Source organism: Taudactylus pleione, unplaced genomic scaffold (genome assembly GCF_031769625.1).
Source record: "Taudactylus pleione unplaced genomic scaffold, aTauple2 ptg001325l, whole genome shotgun sequence".
NCBI classification, from domain to species: domain Eukaryota; kingdom Metazoa; phylum Chordata; class Amphibia; order Anura; family Myobatrachidae; genus Taudactylus; species Taudactylus pleione.
Genome location: NW_028285725.1, coordinates 492437 through 512492, shown reverse-complemented (window position 1 = coordinate 512492; position 20056 = coordinate 492437). Strand labels below are relative to the sequence as shown.

Here is a 20056-nt window from a genome sequence, read left to right as displayed (position 1 = left end):
GAACATTAAAAAGGTTTCTTAGAGCATAAGCCAAATGCTAGATGCTGCGCCTTTACCATATCAAACATTTTATCCATATGATCAGAATATTTGTTGATGCTATTGATGACATATCATCTCAACTTCAGTTTCATTAGACAAATAAGGTTAATCCAAGAGCACTAAAGTAGCCCTTAGCATGCAGTATTTTTTTCTTTTGATTTTGCCAAATGGAAATATTTTGAAAGATTGTATAATAAATATGGATATTATGCAAGTTTACCTGTTGTTATGAAGGTGTTACAAGTATACTAGCAGAAAGATCACCTTTCAGTAGACTGCATTACTTTTTATCTGCATCTCATTATCTGTCTCATCCTAGAACTCTCCCTTCAATTTAAAGCTAGGTATATATTACACGAGAGTGGAACGACTGTATGATTACTACATTGTAATCGTGCAATCGTTCATCATCCTGTGCAGTGGATAATGTGCCCACACTGAACGATATGTCGTTCAGTGCAGGTACCCTCCCTCAGCCTCGAACATGCACAACCTGTTACTATCGACAGGTTGGCCTGCATGTTCAGGCGATGACAAATGCCGACAATGACCAGCGGAAACGCGCATCGCTAGTCGTTGCCGGCATTTTACTGCACTATTAATGAACGATTAATGAGCGATTGAACGATTACGATGTTGTTTTTCTCGTCTAGTGGATAAGCACCTTTACAGATGTGTCCACATACATCTATCCTCCGAGTGCTACATGTCGTGCTACACATATCGCGGGAGCTCCGTGTGACTCGGTAGCACCAAGCATTTTTTCGTGCAACTTTTTTCATTCAAATACGTCATATTCACACAGTGATGCTGATACTTAGCACAAGCAGCTTCTGCTGATTAAAATGATATGCAGCATGCCTATGTTCTGTGTGCTACTGCGGGTGTATCTGCATACGAAACGCTACGTTACAGTGTTACAGCCACTAGCATTACTATTTGGAGGAAACGGGAGAAGGCCTGCTGTACCGCTGGTTATACGGGATATACAGGTATGGAGCTCAGCACAATTACATACAGGCCAAACTGGAACTGACATTGATACTGCCCTGTAGAAAAATGTAAATTTAATGTAACAGTCAGCCCTGGCACAGGCATGGGATATCTGCAGTGGCGTAACTATAGAGGGTGCAGGGGGTGTGGTTGCTATGGGGCCCGGCAGCTTAGGGGGCCCGCCGGCCCAGCAAACAACCCCCTGCACCCAGAGCGGTATTAATGGGGCGAGTGGACAGCATGCTGGTCCCTGCTGCAGTGTTGCCCAGGCCTGGCGACAGGGAGGTACACCTATGCCGGGCCACGTGAATCTGAGGGGCCCCGAGGGCTCAGGGGCACGAACAGCAGCTGCGGGTCGCGGCTGATATTAAATAATTAAAATTACTACCCCGCTGGCTTCCAGTCTGGCACGTAAGTATGTGTTCACCACCGGACCTCCTCAGTCCCCATTCTAAGTGGCAGCGGCACTGCGCATAGTGCGTCATGACGTCACTGCGCATGACGCGGCTGCGCCGGCCCTCCTGTGTTCCTGGCCTGCCACTGCAACATCCATCCATCGAGGAGCGGGGAGGCAAGAAATCGGAAACGAACGCCGCCGGTCACACAGGCTGCCCAGCGCCAATGTGCTCCTCACCTCCAGTCTTCCACTGTCTGTCCACCGGATAATTGTAGGGGTAAGTGCCCAGGGAGAGGGGTTAGCTGCTTAGTTATGAGGCCGCAGGGGAGAGGGAAGGGGTTGTTTGCCCGGGGTTAGCTGCTGTGGAAGGGTAGTTTGCCTAGGCCAGGGGTACCCTGTTAGTGATGTGGCCCTGGGGGTTGGTTGCCTGGGGGGTAGGTTAGGCGTTCAGTAATGCGGGCGTGGTAGTGTGGGGGTGTCTGGGTCATACACTTTCATCCCGGCTCCTAAATTTTAAGAAAAACTTGTCAAGCTTTGAAATATATATATATATATATAAAGTAATGTGTGTGTGTGTGTGTGTGTATGTATATATTATATATATATATATATATACACACACACACATATATATGTGTATGTGTGTGTATGTATATATATATATATATATATATATATATATATATATGATACATACAGATATATGTATATCTGTATGTATCTATCTGTATATGTGCATTTCTTATCATTTACGAGCGGACTGCCGGACCTTTTTTTTACTGCTGTATACTGTAGAGATTGATAGCACAATTACAGTGTCTTTTATTTGGCGAGACATGTATTGGGAGGGATGTGTGGGTTGTGTAGTGGGGGGCCCTTAGATATCCGTGTAACGGGCCCCAAGATTTCTGTTGCCGGCCCTGGTGTTGCCTAAGGGGAGGGGACCTGGGGAGTAAGTACCCCTGAGCCCCCCTCTCTAAGAGTTCCCCCACACCACAGATCGGATCTCTATTAGCGATCTGGTCTGCAGCGTAGCGAACCACACTGACCCTAAGGTCTTGCAATTACACCCTTGGGAATGTTATATATATTTATAATTTAACACCTTAGGGCCCTCTGGTTAAGACCTGAGTTGGGGGCCCCTTAAAAATTTTGCTATGGGGCCCACAAAGTTCTAGTTACGCCCCTGGATATCTGCATTATTTGGATTGGGTATTCAAATCCATCAAACAAATTAAAAGGGGATTTGGAGTCCCTAGAACAAAGTTTCATAAATACATTCAGCTTATGCACTAATTTGGGATGTAGCCCCCATAAAGAAAGGTTTCAAGTCAATGGGATCAAAAAACGTATATCTTAGATAAAACTCCTACCTGCTGGGAGACTGTAGTAAACACAACCTGCTACAATTACGTGTTAAATGGATATATGGGAGTTTTCCATGGGCAGTGCCTACAAATCTACCTCATCAGTGACCTTTCAGCAAATCCCAAATGTTCTGCATAGAGCGTGCCTTAATACCATAAGGTTAATAAAGTTTGGAGGACTGCAGAAATCAAGCTGCCCTAAATGTAGTGATCTGGGGGGGACATTCTTGCATCAACAATGGGTTTGTCCTGCAGTACAAAACTTGGAGCGATATCACAAAAGGTATTAATGGTACTGGTGTCTCTATTCCCCAGGATATCTCCTGGAACTTGTGCTTTGGGGTTAAACGTACAACAGCAAGTTAATAAAAAAATCAAAAATATACAGAATTAGACGTATCAAACCTTCTAGAGATATAAAGTACCAATCAATCAGCTTCTAACTCCAGTTTACAGGCTGTACTTGAAAAATGAGTTAGGAACTGATTGGTAGGTACTTTATCTATTTCCAAGATTTAATACATCTCCCACTTCATCTCTCTCCAAGGCTACATTGCCGCATAAATCTGCAAATGCAGGCAAAAAAGTGTGCATTGGCAGAGTCTGTATGGCTCCATATGGGCTCATGTCTCAATATAGATAGTGTCATGCTGGTGACGGGCATGTGAAGTTCATATGTACCAGCAGGAATTACATTTTAATACAAGACAGGGCTCGACAAATTTTTCTAAAATCCAGGAGCCAGGGCAAAAGTGTAGAAGCCAGACCACACCCCCCCCAAAAAAATTACAGGATTAAAAGTGTGTTATGCTGTTACATGGGGTAGTGGTTACCTCCTTGCTTTTGCTGGGAGCCCCCCGGTGGGGTCACTGTTGCAGCTCCCTCCTCTCTGCAGTGTCCACCTTACCTGCCTCCTTCATGCACAGAGCTCAGCACTGCTGAAGGAGCGCCGGCTGCTAGATGGGCCCGACACCACCGACAATACACCTGCCCGTATACAGATGCCGCGGAGAAGACTATTAGCAGGGGTGACACCACATGGTGATTGGCTGGGGGGGAGGTGCCGTGCGGTTATTGGCTTGCTAGACACCGCGCGGTGATTGGCTGGGGGGGAAGTGCCGCGCGGTGATTGGTCGGGGAGACGAGGCTGCCGCCACGCCAGTGGGTCCTACAGGTAGCAGGACCCGATTAAAACTGCGATCACTGGGCTGGCACACTGTGCATGAAATTCCCACTGCAATAATCTCCGCTGGGGCTGATAAATCTGCTTCTTCCCTCCCTGTAAAATCTGGTCGCCAGGCACCAAAATCTGGCCCCCGGGATTTGTCGAGCCCTGATATAAGAGCATACTTGGATAAACTGGGTACGTTCTTTATATACAATAGGTGATAGAGTTGGGCCCATATTCTGTTTGATACTTTCGGGAGCCAGTGCAATAATCAAATAGCATATAATATGGGTGATCGTACAAAACCTCCTGTACGGAAGGTAATATATTCATTTTGAATAATATCCATCACTTTGTTCACAAACGCTGTATATAGGATTAAATTGTGGCTTTTCCCAACTCCTAAATATGTTGAGATTATTTGTTATTACTGTTCTGTAAAAGGACATATGTTCAAAATCAGAGATCTGTGTATACCTATAAAATTAGAACCGTTTTATATTCAAATAAACCTTCTGCACAAGCTGTACCATCTCTTTATTCTCCTATCATAGGTTCCCTCTTATTTAATAAGAAGCAGATTCTATTTTCTCAGTATGATACATCAGCTTCTTGTCCGAGGGCCCTATCACAGGGCTACACCACTGTGACATACCCCATGATGGGGGTAGAATATAAACCAGGGAAAATAACATGGAGGTGCAGCACATAACTGGGTTCTTCTTGTATTTGTAAAATGTAGTTTTTGTTTTCTCAGATAATATTGCAATATGGTTTCAATAATGAAGGGTGAAAAGGTTTGCACCTTTCCATTAGAGGTACTGGGAGGAAGTGGCTCAGGATAACTTATGGAGAATAAAAGCTTGTCCCAATAACACAACTGAATCTGTGTTAAAAAAAAAAAACATTGAAAATGTTGTGAAAAGGCCGCAAGAGAGCGTCATCTCCACCACCGAAAAAATCTCTCTCCACCACTAATTAAACCACTAATTCATGTTCTCATCATTTCCCTTTTCATCTATTGTAAGCCCATAAATAACGGTGCTTTTACTGACTGATATAGAACGCTCCACTCCACCGTAAAAGTGGCCATTAGAGTGATTTTCCTTTAGGACACTGACTACTGTACCTGTCCCTTCAAGACTACAACAAACTGCAGTATCATCTTTCTAGGCCTCTAGGATTCAATTAAACACTCCGCAACCAGTTCCCTTAGCACACAGTTACAAAATACATCCCAATTAAGTGATTTTAAGAGGTTAAAAATATCAGCTCCACTACAACCAGCATCATCATATTTTCCCAGCGAATGTTCTGGTTCAAAACCCAGCATTCTCTTACAGCTAAAGAATCCAGGAGCGTCCGCACAAAAGCAGCAGGGGGTTAGATGTTACCCAAGAATCAGTTATTAATACAGCTTCATATTTCCTGTTACAAGTGAAGTCATGAAACAGGATTTGGCATATAAGATTCTTTCTGCATAGATTCTAGAAACCATTACACGCTCTGTTACATAATAATCTAGTGTGAGTGATACCAGTGTAAGATAGGTGGGGGAACCCATATTAAAGAAAAACACTAAACGTTTTGAATGATTAGAATGCTATCAATCAGGGCCGTAACTAGGGGTGTGCGAGCGGTGCAGTCACGCAGAGCGCAGGCATCTGTGAGCAGCACCACAGTCCTTGCAGCTGACAAGCAGGGTGTCTGGAGAAGCAGCCTGCAGCCAGTGTCACGCTCCAGACATGCACCCTGCAGCCTTTACAGCACCCCAGAGCATCCTGTGCTGCTGTTCCCATTGCTGCAGGCCTGTAATGCAGTCAGCGGTCCTATTACGGAGCTTCTTTTAATGTACACTTGGCAAAGTTTTTTTTTCCCCACTGTATTCCTTCTGAATTCTTGCCAGGGCCATCCACTATCTGCATGTATCAAACACTTGGCTCTCTGGTCAGTGAAGCTTCTCAATTTTGCTACAAAACCTCAAAGTCCATTTCATTCTTATGTATAGTTCCTACTCAGACACATTCTGAATACTTCTGCTTTTATTCAACTCTTTTCCACTACTACAGATGTGTCCACATACATCTTACCTCTGTGCGCTATAAGTGGCGCTAAACATAACATGCGAGCGCCACGCAACTCTGTAACGCCAAGCATCATTTCATGTGATCTTTTGCCTTCAAATGCATCTTATTCGCAAAATGTGTGGCATGCCTATATTCTGTGTGTAACTGCGAGTGCATCTGCATGCGAAATGCTACGTTACAGTGTCGGCGGCTGCATTCCGCATACAGATACACCCGCAGTCGCACACAGAAGCTGGTTGTGCCTCCTATACTCATTGCTTTGCGAATAAGACGCACTTGAAGGCCTAAAGTCACATGAAAAGACGCTCAAAGCTACCTAGTCACGCCACGACTAGAAGGGCTGTTTAACAGGCAAGGAATTAAGATGTATGTGGACACATCTGTATATCTCCTTCCTTTGCCAACATGACCAGTATGCTCTTTGGACGTATAACCATGGCCTGTTATTTGCAAACACTATTTCCGAAAAAGTGATGATGTATATGATGTGGGTCTAGATTCAAAGGAAAAAACACAATTATGGCCTGTGTGCACACAGACTCTCAGTAGGGAATGGTTTCCCACAGACAGGATGTGGAAGTACCTTTGTGAGTCCAATTTGATCCTTGCGGAAGGTTTCCAGGGGTTTGATCAGCATATCGTCTGCGTTTTGAAGCTGGGCGGGAGGGAAGCACAGAAACACGCAGTAGAATGAATAATGTTTAATGCAAAAAAATAATTGTTTAAACACTTGTATTTCCAATAAACACTTTTGTATTATTTGATTTCCATTACCGTCTTAAGGACATCTAAATATCACATAAAAATATAAAATCACCATGACACCCATCAATAACCCCAAGCAGTTTGAACAGTATACAAGTAATAAATAGCATAAACATCAAAAATGAAATTGAAACTGCAGTGTATTTATAGTAATTAGAAAAACACACATTTTCAATGATAGCTTTAGGTTGATCATACGCCGGTTTGAGATCGTATCTTGCGTGAATTCTCATTGCACACTCTCTGGAAATGTGTAGGACAGTATGAGGGATGCAAAGCCCTACACAATGAGTCACATCCCCAGTGTGACTGGCCCCAGTATAGCCCAGCTATGTCCCTTCACTCTCACACAAGTCGTGGCAATGAAGTTGTAACCCTGCATCAGGCCGTTAGGGTCTTGCTTTGTTGTTCTTCCTAATTATAATACAGTATATGTATATCCTCCCTACTTACAGACTTAGGGCCTGATTCAGCAGTGTACGCAAAGGCGATTAGGGACGCAGATCGAGCGATTGTTTGCCATTGCGCATGTGTATAAGCCGCAGTGCTTGGGCGCAGCAGTTGCACTGTGATTACGGATGCACAGAGGAATTCATCACAAAGTGAGTGACAGGCTGTCAGCTTTTGGGGTGGTGATGGAGGAATGGTCGTAAAAACGCAGGCGTGTCTGTCCGTTTGAACACGGTTTCATGGCCATGCATAAATTGGTCACTGCGATTACATAAGCACAGGGGCGCCGAGAGGGGAGCAGGTACTATTTACCCAAGCCTGGGCATCCTGAGGGGCCCGAGTCTGGCGCCGCCCCCCATCCCTTCTCCCTCCCTCACAGCAGCCCAGCACACAGCATGAGCAGCAGCCACAGCAGTCTCCTATGCCTGTGGGGGGGGAGCGATCACACTGATCACGCCCCCCTGGCTTTGTGCCGGGCTGATGGACTCACAGCGCCCCCATCCCAAATCACGCAGCGCTGTGGCAGAAGTGTGTTTTTTTTTTCTCAATGGGACGTGACCACGCCTCCCACGATTAGGCCACGCCCTCTCTTCTCCTGGGCCCAGCAGGGCTCTCTACGCTCCTGCATACGCAATACGAGAGCTCTCTGCGTACTAGGGGACTTGCAGTGTCTGCAGCTGGTCAGTCTTGTTGTAAATGCTTCACGACTGGCCGATGGTACCGATGTTTATGCAGAAGAGACATTGGACGGATATGAGAAAGCAGCAGTGGGTGCCTTTATGCTGGCTAAGCTTCAGCAGGCATTAGCATATTTTCGCAGCTGCAATCACATTAGCGTACGCTGCTGAATCAGGCCGCCACACTACACGACTAATGAACGATTGTACGATAACTAAATAGTTATCATTCAATCGTTCATTATATTGTGCAGTGGACATTGAGCCTACACTGAACCCTGCCTCATCAAAGAACCTGCACAATCTGACGATATCGTCAGGTTGGACAGCAGGTTCGGGCGATGAGCGACAGCATCAATGACCAGTGGGAGCACGCATCGCTGGTTGTTGACGGCATATCCACTGCACGATTAATGAACGATTGAACAATACCGATGTAGTTATCATTCAAGCATTCATTTATATCGTGTAATGGGTATGCGGCTTTAGACTGCACCATCAGATGCAAATCATGCTGCTGACTTTTACATATATTATCTGTTTGATAACGGAATCCTCTTCATGGATTGCGAAGTGTTTTCTTGGGCTCTTTTTATATACACAACACAAAGCAGCAGTCATTCAGCGGGACTGCAGGACCGATACTTGTATAACATATCTGCTGTTCTCCCTCACATCTATGAACCGATGCCCCTCACACTGAACGTCCTTTTTTCCTTATTTTCAATTTTTGGGTTTAGTTCAACATACAAACTACAATACAATAAAATAGAGTTTGGTAAATGATTAGGATTTGTTAGTGGAGTCACTTCTATAAAAAGTGAACAATCGGATTATACACTTTCGAACCGAAGTCTCACGGTGTATGCCCGTGATAACTGCAGGGAGTCTGGCTGGCAGATAAAATGTTAGATGGTCCGACAGGCATTTTATCTGGCAGCGTATGGAAGGTATAAGTGATACATATGAAATAGCAGCAGCTGGAAAACATTGGGAAAAGCAGAAGACAACTGTGGGCCTGATCCAGAGGTGGACGCAAATGGCACAGCCGCTGTGTTTTTGCTAAAATATGCAAAAGCCGCAAAAGGCAGCTTGCGTACAAAGGCTCCTGTGATTTGCTGGCATCGGATCCACTGCGTAAACGTCGGGCGGCAATTGTACATCTGAATAACCATCAGGTTACTCAGCATGTCTGGTAAAATCACACTGCAGCAGCAATTGTAACTGTGTCCAAGGACGCAGCCACTGGCTTCAGCAGCCCAGAAAGCGAGGCAGACATGCCCCCACTGTCTACAACGTTCCCTATCACCGCCGCCAAATGTCAGCAGCAGTCAATTATGCTGCGGCTTTGGGGCACTGTAATCGATGTCACAGGACCAGATCTGAGCATGCGCAGTCAGGCTCCTACGTGTACGCAGATCAAAAAACATTGGAACTATGAGTGACCAATGATACAGCGTCTATATATTTGATCAGGCCCAGAGTTCACACTGTGAAAGTGTTTCAGGCTGAGCAGATAATTATCAAGTTTCTTTCTCTTTTTTTATTCATTATCTTAACAGTTTTGACTGGAGTCAGCGGTTGTGCGCACAGGGACTGCTCAGCTGGCATAATGAGCACTACACAGCACAATGAGTAAGATTCTTGGTTTGGAAAATTCCTTCATGTGTTTGAAGTTCACCAGTGTCATGATGACATTTAAGACAGTGACATACTGTATATAGATTTTTAAAAAGAAAACACTTGCCATGATTTTGTTTGAAAAAAGTATTTTGTTAAACGTCTTGTACATATACACTTTTACACTTTCTGGCAGCAATAAAATCTTACCATCATCATCCTCTCTATCTCCACTTCCTGCAACAGGTCCGAAAACTCTTTAAAGGACTCAGCTGAGGATATATAGGAAAGGAAAAAACATGAACAGTAAGTCCACATAAACTTACTGTATGACATGACAAAATAAAGTTCTGCAGTCCTCTGAATTCCCATCTAAATGAATTTTCTGGTGTGAATGAATGTCACCGAACAGTTGTAGAAAGTGTCAGTTACAGGACCATTCACTATTAATAAGTATGTCTCCTGCACATTTATAAGCAAATGTATTAGGAGTAAGTATTGCGTATCAAATCATTATTATTATTACCAGTTATTTATATAGCGCACACATATTCCGCAGCGCTTTACAAAGAATATTTGGCCGTTCACATTCACATCAGTCCCTGCCCCAGTGGAGCTTACAGTCTATATTCCCTATCACATGCTCACACACAAATCATATGAAATACACATCCAAATAATCTTGTCTTTGTCAGTTAAGGGATGTACACACTAGACGGCATGTGTATGCAGCGATGCGACTGGCAACCCCCCCCCCCCGCCGACTGGCCGACATATCGGGCAGCCCGTACACACTATACGATCTGGTGCCAGACATGTCGGTCCCTGCCGCATCCTGCTGCATGAGGTCGTCAGCCGCATCGTCAGGTTGGTCTGCATGTAGGGCCGACCTAACGATGTAGCTGACGACCCCACAGGAGCGCACACCGCACATACAAACTTAACGATCCATTGGAATCGGGCAAATCGTTAAAAAAATCATCTAGTGTGTACGCACATTTAAATTGCATTTACAACAGAGTTACAAGTGTTTACTAGTGACTGTAGCGGATACTAGCCCATAAGAATAGATTTACTGCAAAAAATAATTATATATAATATATACACACACACAAGCTGTTGCCTACGGCTTCGCCCGCGATGAAATCGCTTCTGCCAACATTTTTTTTATATGAGGTGGTCTAGTTGTATTGCTTTGCATAGGGGCCCAGTAGTGAGAGTGGCCCACGTGACCAGCAGCGCCTTCACCCACCACTCACACCACAGTCAGTGTGCCCTGTGCACAGACAGCTATGTAGCCTATCCTATGTGAGTGCACATGGGCCCAAAGCACCTCTCCTCGCACATCTTACCGTCCGCGCGCATGGTGCCACATCTATCTCTTACATTGATGATGTCAATTAATTTTGTTTCTGTTATTGCTCAGCTTTAACTTGACAGATCGAGATGAAACATAATGCAGGATATTTCTAGGAGTTTCCACTACAACATGATGCAGTTTTTATGAAAATCTGTTCAGCTCTTTTTGCATCAACTTGGAACAAACAAACCGACAGCGTAATCACGGCAAGGAATTTAACATAGGCGTAGAAATACTGATGCCTATGTTAATCCCGACGCCAGAACACCGACCCCCACCATCCCGCTCGTCCACCATGGGTAAGTAGAACACTTAACTCAAGGATGGGGGGGTTAGGTTTAGGGACCCTGGGGGGGACTTGAGGTTAGGCTAGGGAAAGTGGGGGTTAGGGTTAGGCACTAGGGGGCAGGGGAGGTTAGGGTTAGGCGCCCCTGGGGGAGATTAGGGTTAGGCACAATGGGGGAGGTTAGGGTTAGGCACCCCTAAGGGATGGTTAGGGGGGGGGGGGGGGGGAGGGTTAGGAATAGTTAAAATACTCACCCTGTCGGGATCTTCACTCTTCTGTCTTCCGGTGTTGGCATTACATCCGCCGGGCTTAGGTCCGGCGGCATGTCATACCGATTCCATATACAATATATATACATACACACACACAGAAAACAGTCTCTGGTGCCGGCACTCTGTCAACTACCCAACTTTCCTACAAAAAACTTGCTATCTATGCCATCTGGTGGTTTCAATAGAGGCTTCCAGGTGAACTTGTCCACTCCCAAGTAGATCTGTGTGCGACTGTGTGAGTCTGTATATGAAGCACAATAGAATTTGGTGCAGAAAAAAGTCACTGCATTATAACAATTCTTATACAGATGCAGACTCAGTCATACACAAATACAGGGCCGCAACTACACAAATACAGGGCCGCAATTCAGACTCAGTCATACACAAATACAGGGCCGCATCCGGTGCACGTGCAGGGGGTGAAAAAGGGATGACTCACGGTGGCTTGGGGGCTGGACAGTCACAAAATGGCCATCCAAAAATGGCTGCTGCCAAGGAGGAGACAGATGCTAGAGGTCCTTACTGGACCTCTAGTGTCTGTTAGGCCAGCGAAAGTGCTGGGAGAAGATGCTGAAAGCTGCATCTTCTCCCGTGAAACCCCCTGGCAACGAGCATAAACCCGATAGCAATGAGCATAAACCCCATAGCAACGAGCATGAAACCCCCTGGCAACGAGCATGAAACCCCCTGGCAACGAGCATGAAACCCCCTGGCAACGAGCATGAAACCCCCTGGCAACGAGCATGAAACCCCCTGGCAACGAGCATGAAACCCCCTGGCAACGAGCATGAAACCCCCTGGCAACGAGCAGGTAATTTTAAAGTAATTAGAAGCCATACTGTGGGGCATAAAATGGTGTCGGGCAAATATGTAAGTGGCACTTTGGTAATAGGCATTACAGTGTGTGGCATAATGTGTAATGGGAATTATTGTGTGTGGAATAATGTAAGTCACTATACCAAGGACGTTTGACTAGTGCACTGCCTTATGGAGGAGCAAGGACAAAATCCAGGTACGGGAAGGGAGGGGGCGCAAAATTGCTACCTTGCAGTAGGTGACAGTTATCCTAGTTTCGGCCCTGACATATATACAAGTGTCGCATATCAAATGAATCAGTGCAGTCTCTTGGTGCGTCTTAGTTATAACTCACTGCAACTAAGACACATTATTGGGCAAAATATACTCAAAATAGATGCTCGACGCAAGCAGTGTCGCGCAGGACCTGGCGCACTGAAAGGGGCTATTTGGTGCGACTGCAGCAATAATGTACGAGGACACATCTGTAAAGTGGCGGAGTTGAACACAAGTCTGTTTTGTGAATGTATTGTGTGTTTTCACACTGCAAATGTTCCGGTGTTGAACAAACGCAAGTATGGTGACGCAGAATTGTACGCAGCTCAATCGTATCTCCGCTTGCTGGTAAGTGGGCAAAACTGGTTGGCTAAATTTAAGGAGGGTAAGTTGAGGGTGTGACGGCAGAATGGAGAGTAGTATGTATGCGGTGATATGCCTGTTTTTAGACGGATCTCTAGCACCAAGGTTAGGGCTGGTACAAGTGCACATACATAATGATATCGACTATAAAATTGAGGGTATGGATAGGTGGGGCGGTTGCAGAGATATGTACAATGGGCAAATATCCCTTCTGGGTACATAATGCTGGTGTAATGAATGTGTTCAACTCTGTATCGGCCCCAAAATTAACATTCACATGAAATTGTAACACGTGTGTATAGATAAATATATTATGCACATAATTAAATATACTTAAGACTTCATATTTAGTATGAGGTCTCAAGAGGATAAATAATTGGGGTGCTCTATGTGAGAAAATATGTATTCGTCACAAATTTCCTAGGGCGGACCCCCTTTGTGCACTCAGGCAGGGCCCCTTGTTAGGAGTGTGGAGAACTGCAGCTGAGCCCTGTGTGAGTGTGAGTCACTGCTTGGCTCAGAAAGCTTTGCAACATCTGTTATTAACCCTGCTATCACCAAAGGGCATATACAGTGTGCAGCCCATTCTGGCGACAGATGACATGGAAAGGAATACTACTTTAGTCTGAACTGCTCTCTTCCTAACTCATTGCTCTATCCTCACTATCTACCCCATTTGTGTCACCCGTCTAGCTGCACCTCCACTTTAGAATGTAATCTCTCACGAGCAGGGCCCTCTTCCCTCACGTGCTTCTCCTTCCCTTACTTATACTATCATATACTCCTAACTACCCAAACGTCACCTAACACTTGGTTGCTGAACGCCCTGCTGCTTATTTCAGGGTTATGCAGCAATGTTTATAAACCATGTCCTTGTCCTGCATTATTTTGTACTATTAATAACTTTTTCTTGTGTTCTCATTCGTTTATGTACTTTGTAAGGCGCTGTGGAACCTTTGTGGCGCCATATAAATGAGGGAAAATAATAATGATAACTGACAACGACTTCCTGGTCATATTCTGACATTAAATTACCTGGAATACCTATGAAAATGTCTTAATAACCTTCAATGCAGATACATGAAAGTTTAGATCTGTACAACATGAAGATAATAAATAAAAAGTCTGTGGAATCTAAGCGGCTTCACTTATATTATAGAAACAAACCAAAGTGGGAGGGGGGGGGGGGGGAGATAAATTCACAGCCTACATATTGGCACATTACAAGAAGGTGGAGTTGGCTCCGGTAGGTGCAGATTCGATCACAGCCCCATGTTTCTGAAAGCCTCATATGTTCAGATCAATGGGGTGTTCAAAGTCTTATAGGAAGATGTACTAAGCTTTAGAGCGGGAGGCAGCAAAGGTAGAAATGCGGTCAAACCCCGAAAATGTGGGTTTGACCACATTTCTCATATGCACCTAGCCTGGTCGAGGTGGGTAACGCCATCTCCTGATGGCGTTACTATCTGGAGAGTGCTGAGAGGAGGATCAAAATCGGATCCCTCCTTGCATCCCCGCGGCACGTGCATCCTTCAATGCATGCACAGAAGGATACAAGAGGGGCTTCTGGGTCATAGACCCAGAAGTCCCTCCATCGCAAAGGGACGCTCTTACCGAGAGAGTGGTCCTTTGCTGTGTTAGTCATGCATATTATCGTTGCCAACGCTGGCATGCATGCAAAGGGTGGCATGATGCATCGCATCCAGAATGCAATGCGTCATGCATCCCGCCCTTGGAGAGAGAAACTGGAGAAGGATAAAGTACCAACAATCAACTCCCAACTCATTTTTTAAACACAGCCTGTAAAATGACAGTTAGGAGCTGATTGGTTGGTACTCTCTCTTATTTGTAATTATGGGGGAGATATATCAAAGCTTGGAGAGAGATAATATACTAACCAATCACCTCCTGTAATTTTACAGGCTGTTTTTTAATAATGAGTCAGGAGCTGATTGGTTGGTACTCTCTCCAAATTTTTATCCACCATAATTAAAAAGAAGAGAAAGAGATAAAAAGTTGATATAGCAGCAAACAAACATGTTACTTAAAATGTACAGATTACTAGATTTCTACAAACACCGCTATGTATATTTCCACGTGAGTTATTTACACTTCATTTTTATAATGAGCACAATATTGAACACATTCTTAAGGGGGAATCCAATTAGCTGTGAGGTTTGCCACGCGGACAAAAATTGCGGGTTTCACATTCGGATCTATTTAATAAAACTGCCTTTTCGCCCGTGTGGTAAATCCCTGGTTAATGCACGCTAACCCATTGTTTCCTTGTAAAATGCGAAAATCAGTGGGTTTCCCTACGCATTATAAACCATCAGGGAGCCTTTTATCGCTGAATTTTCTTGAAAAGTCCACCTCTGTGTCTTAATGCGTGGAATAAACCCTGCGCATTCAATCGGCTGGCGCGGGTAAATAGCTGCGGAGCTAATCGAATCTCCCTCTATATAGAATGCTTTTAAGTATCTGCCATAGACATATTCTGTATAGAAAATACAGGCCTGCTCAGGGGGCACAATAGGAGCTGTAAACCACGGCCTTTTCTTACCTATATTTATTTCATCGTCAGTCAGGGTGTCACCAATGAAGTCAAACTGGAAGTTTTGTAAAGTTTGGGCAAATTTTTGTACTGCGCTGGAGTACCCTGTAAAAAGAAAAGACTAAGTCAGTCATGCTCAATATCCAGTTCAGTTTCATATACTGTATTCTGTTCTAAAATCACCTTAAACTATTCCATATATTTAATCCTAAAACTTAAAATTTATTTTTGCTATAAAACAGATCACTAACAAGGAGAGATATCCCCTCTTCACAAAGGGTAGCAGCTTTAACCAGTGATTCCCAACCATTTATGTCTCACAATGGCATGCTGATGTATCACAGGAATATGTTTAATATGAGATCTAGGAGTATATTTACTAAGTGGCGACTTTTCAAATCCACCACTTGTCAGCAGTTCTGTCCTCAGGATTTAAAAGGGCAAGAAGAACACACCGGGTGTGCATTTAATATTAGTGCCCAACTAGATTCCGTGGGCAGAACCACCAACAAGCAGCTGCTTTAATAAGCTATTTCGGAAATATAACCCTAGCCTCCGAAAACCAGTTATGGAGAAAGTTCCACAAAACAGAAAAATAATAAATTGCCACTGCTTGGTCATAATGCCCACGGACATCGTCACATATGTAATAGGAAGAATAGACTTAGGGGGAAACGTATAAACCTTCAATAGAGATAAAGTACTAACCAATGAGCTTCTGTCATTTTACAGGTTGTGTTTGAAAAATTACAGGAGCTGATTGGTTGGTACTTTATCTCTATCCAAGGTTTGATACATTTCCCCCCTGGCACACTTTACTACAGTTTAAAAATGAAAAAACCCTTTGACCACAAAACTAAAGCTGGGTGCACGATCCGGTGTACGACGGCACAATAATATCAATCCATGCTGCATGCAGGTGGCATGGCGTCATTCACCACATCATCCCATCTGTCTGCTGTGCAGCACCGCAGATCAGACGGCGTGATGAATGACTGCCGTGCACACGCAATTGGGCATACACACAATATACGATCCGTATGAGACTGTTTCGATCCGCGTCGAAACGATATATCATAGGATATATTTTAAGCTGGGTACACACTATAACATATATCCTACGATATATATCATTCCAACACGTATCAGTACAATATATTGTGTGTATCATACGTACATGGCGGTCGTTCATCACATCGTTCCATCTGCTGTGCTGCCCTACGAATAGGACAATGTGGTGAAAGATGACATGCTGCTACATGCAGCATGGAACTAAATATCGCTCGGTCATGCACCGCAACATGCAATGTCTACAGCCAGCGCGATATATCGTTCCATCACGTTGTTACGTGGGCTATTCATGTTAATAACATATATACCCTCAGGGGTGTATTAATGAGGTGGAGGGTCGTGTGCAGTGGCCCTGGTGTGCACACCAGATACAAAATGAGTAGTGTAGCTTTTGGATTTGCAGATGTATTACAGCAGATGAAAGAAGAATACTGAAGCCTTCTCCCATCCAAGAGCTGTAACCGCATTGATTACTTTTGTCATAGCTCCACAAATATTCTTACTATGGGCCTGATTCAGCAAGGATCGCTGATGTGATCGCTGCTGCAGTCGTGCATGCAGGCCTGCTGTAAAAGTATACCAATGCCTGCAATCGCAAAGCACTCGCACGGACAACATGCAGGCGCCCACTTCCCATCTCTCACATTCGCTCCAACCTTGCAAACTTCCTCAAACAAAAATCGGAAACATCGAATACCATCGACCCCTCACGCAGAATTTACTGCAGCCCTGACCTTGCCTATAAATTGCTAACCTCGTTGCATGCCGTGAGAGCTCAAGCTGCGTAATGCCATCGCAGTGGCTAATTTATGCACAACTCTGTAATGGCTTTCAAACGCACTGGCACGCCTGCATGTCACCGACCGCCGACCAGCCCCCCGTCACCACCCCCAAACAGTACACTGCGATGCATATAGCGTTCCCGCTATGCTGTTTTAGCGGGGAGCCATGCCCTATTTCTAAAGGGCAAAAAGCACCTTGCCCTCCGGCACGGCACCCCGCTGAAACAGCCTGCGGGTCGCAGTGTCCCGCAGGTGGGAAACAGTGCGGTGTAACGGTCACCGCCGGCGAATGGGTGCCAGGCACATGCGCCCAGCATCCATTTCACACTGATAGAAGTGCTTTGGGGGCGGCCCGGCATGTCCGTAAGTACCGGGCATGCCCCCAAGAGTGACGAAAAGGGGACGCGTCTTAAAGACACGCCCTTTTTCCAGGCACGCACAGATGTGCCCTTTCTCTAGAGCACAGGTTTTCAAACTCGGTCTCTGGACACCAAACAGTGCATGTCTACCAGGTCGCCTCACAGAATCACAAGTGAAATAATTAGCTCCACCTGTGGAAATCTGTCAGAGAGTAATGACTGCACCTGTGCACCTGCTGTGTGACCTGCAAAACGTGACCTGTGTGGGGTCCTGAGGACAGAGTTTGAGAACCTCTGCTCTAGAGTTAACACTGGGCCTGATTCAGAGTTGGAAATAGAGGGCCTGATTCAGACACGCACGCGAGCGCTATGCGCTCGCAAGCGGGTTGATGGTGGCCCAGTGCGCATGCTCCGTCGTGCGCATGTGCGAGACCCGGATAGCGACGGGCAAACCGTCGCTCCGGGTCTCGTACCAAAGGGGGCATGCTGTCGATGTTGAGTGACAGCACGCCCCCTTTGGTGCCCATGTGAATGCCTCCGTTTGGGGGCGGCCCCACTGACATCACGAGTGATGTCAGTGGGAGAAATTTCGGCTCTGTTAGAGCCGAAATCTCTCTGGGGCTTGTGGCAACGAGATCCTACCACAAGGGTCTCGACGCAAGCCCGATGGTCGCGATGGTCTTGACCATAATGACTATCTTCCTGGCCGCTCACTATAGCTGTGGGTGGTCACCCACAGCTATGCGAGCGGCCAGGAGGCCGCTCTAAAAAACAAGAAGGCCGGTCCTGATTCAGAGCAAGAGATCTGTCAGAGCGTCCAGCTCTGAATCAGGGCCAGAGTGAGATAACTCTCTCAACTGATCATCTCGGTGAAATCATGCTGCACTGCAGGTGGGGCAAATTTATAATGTGCAGAGAGATTTAGATTTGGGAGGGAGGTGTCTAAACTGACATCTAAATTGTAGAGTAATAATAAAGCTGTACAGTATTTGTGGGCTACATGTAAAAGCAGCCAGTATTTACCCTACATGCATTTTTTTTTTATGTATTTACACCCCTTGCATTGCAACATGGTTTGTCCAGGTACACAGTTAAGTGCTATCTCTCTCTCTATTCCCAACTCTGAATCAGGCCCACTATGCGTACGCATGCATAGTACACAACAATCGACCTTCTGCGTATGCTTTAGCAGTTGCAATCCTTGCTGAATCAATCCCTATATTCCATAGACTCTTACATTTCTGTATTCTTCTATTAATAACTTACTTATAACAAATACAAGAGAAACATGCAGTGACAACACACTACATTTTAGTCTAGGCCAGTGGTTCCCAAACTGTGTGCCGTGGCACACTGGGGTGCCTCGGGACACTTGCAGGGTTGCCTTAGGTTCTAGTCAATGTAATGTAAATATGTGGACAAACAGAAGCGCAAACCTGTCCACCACCTCATAACTGAGCCTAAGGATGACAGGTCAGCACAACTTATTTACTCATTTATTTTTTCTAAATTTCTCAATAAACTTTTGGCTATGGGGTGCCATGAAAACATTGCTGATACTCTAGGGTGCCGTGATTCAAATAAGTTTGGAAACCATTGGTCTAGGTACGGTTGCAGAAAATCAATGTTCAATATAGATCATAGCATGAACAATATTTCAATCTACTAGAAAATAGTTAGTTAATGAGTCTACATAAACACAAGGAATCTTGAATCCTCTACAGATCAAATGGTTATACCAACCTCAATATCTGGTTACATTGTTATAAAAGTAAGAATTAATTAAACTGCACAATATCAGACTATTATTCATTGCACATGTATGGAGTATTATGGAGCATAACATTTGTACTAGAATGAGAACAGAGCCCACTCATTGTACTGGGGGGTGCCTCTGCTCAGAGACTGTGGATAGTTTGAGCGCTGCACATGATCAGTTTTGAAACACAACATAATGTAATTTCATCTGTCGGCTACAGACAGTGAAATAACCACTCTGAATAACATGAGAAGCCATGATTTACAAATTACAGATCATCACAGTTGCTATGAGAAGTAGAAACCTTGGATAATAGTATCAAATTCCTCACTGCGACTGAACATTTGGAGGCTGATGCAGAATGGAGCGTATGCTAGATTGTGTAACATATCTCGCACATACTCCTGAACAAAGTGTACGCAAGTACGGGCAATGCAGAGTCATATGCACTTCTGTCACATGTCCACTGTAGGGATGTAACTACATGTAGGCAATGCTCAGAAGTGGTGGCCTGACGGAACTGCGGGCGATGCCTAGCTGGTAGGAAGTGTAAATAAGTCTGTTCTCAAACATATCATTTGCACCTAGGATAGGGCTGAACACGGAGGATAAC

The 20056-nt window shown here is 44.9% G+C and overlaps 1 protein-coding gene across 3 annotated transcripts in view; it reads right to left on the bottom strand.

Annotated features, from left to right (window-relative positions):
• Positions 1–20056, bottom strand: part of OPHN1 (oligophrenin 1) — a 180138-nt gene that overhangs the window by 103049 nt on the left and 57033 nt on the right. For all 3 annotated transcript variants that reach the window (XM_088463135.1, XM_088463133.1, XM_088463134.1), the window contains exons 3-5: positions 15482–15577; positions 9777–9838; positions 6638–6709 (exon numbers count right to left, since the gene is read on the bottom strand). In XM_088463135.1, the coding sequence (XP_088319261.1) occupies positions 6638–6709; positions 9777–9838; positions 15482–15577 (230 nt within the window). The remainder of the gene's footprint in view (positions 1–6637; positions 6710–9776; positions 9839–15481; positions 15578–20056) is intronic.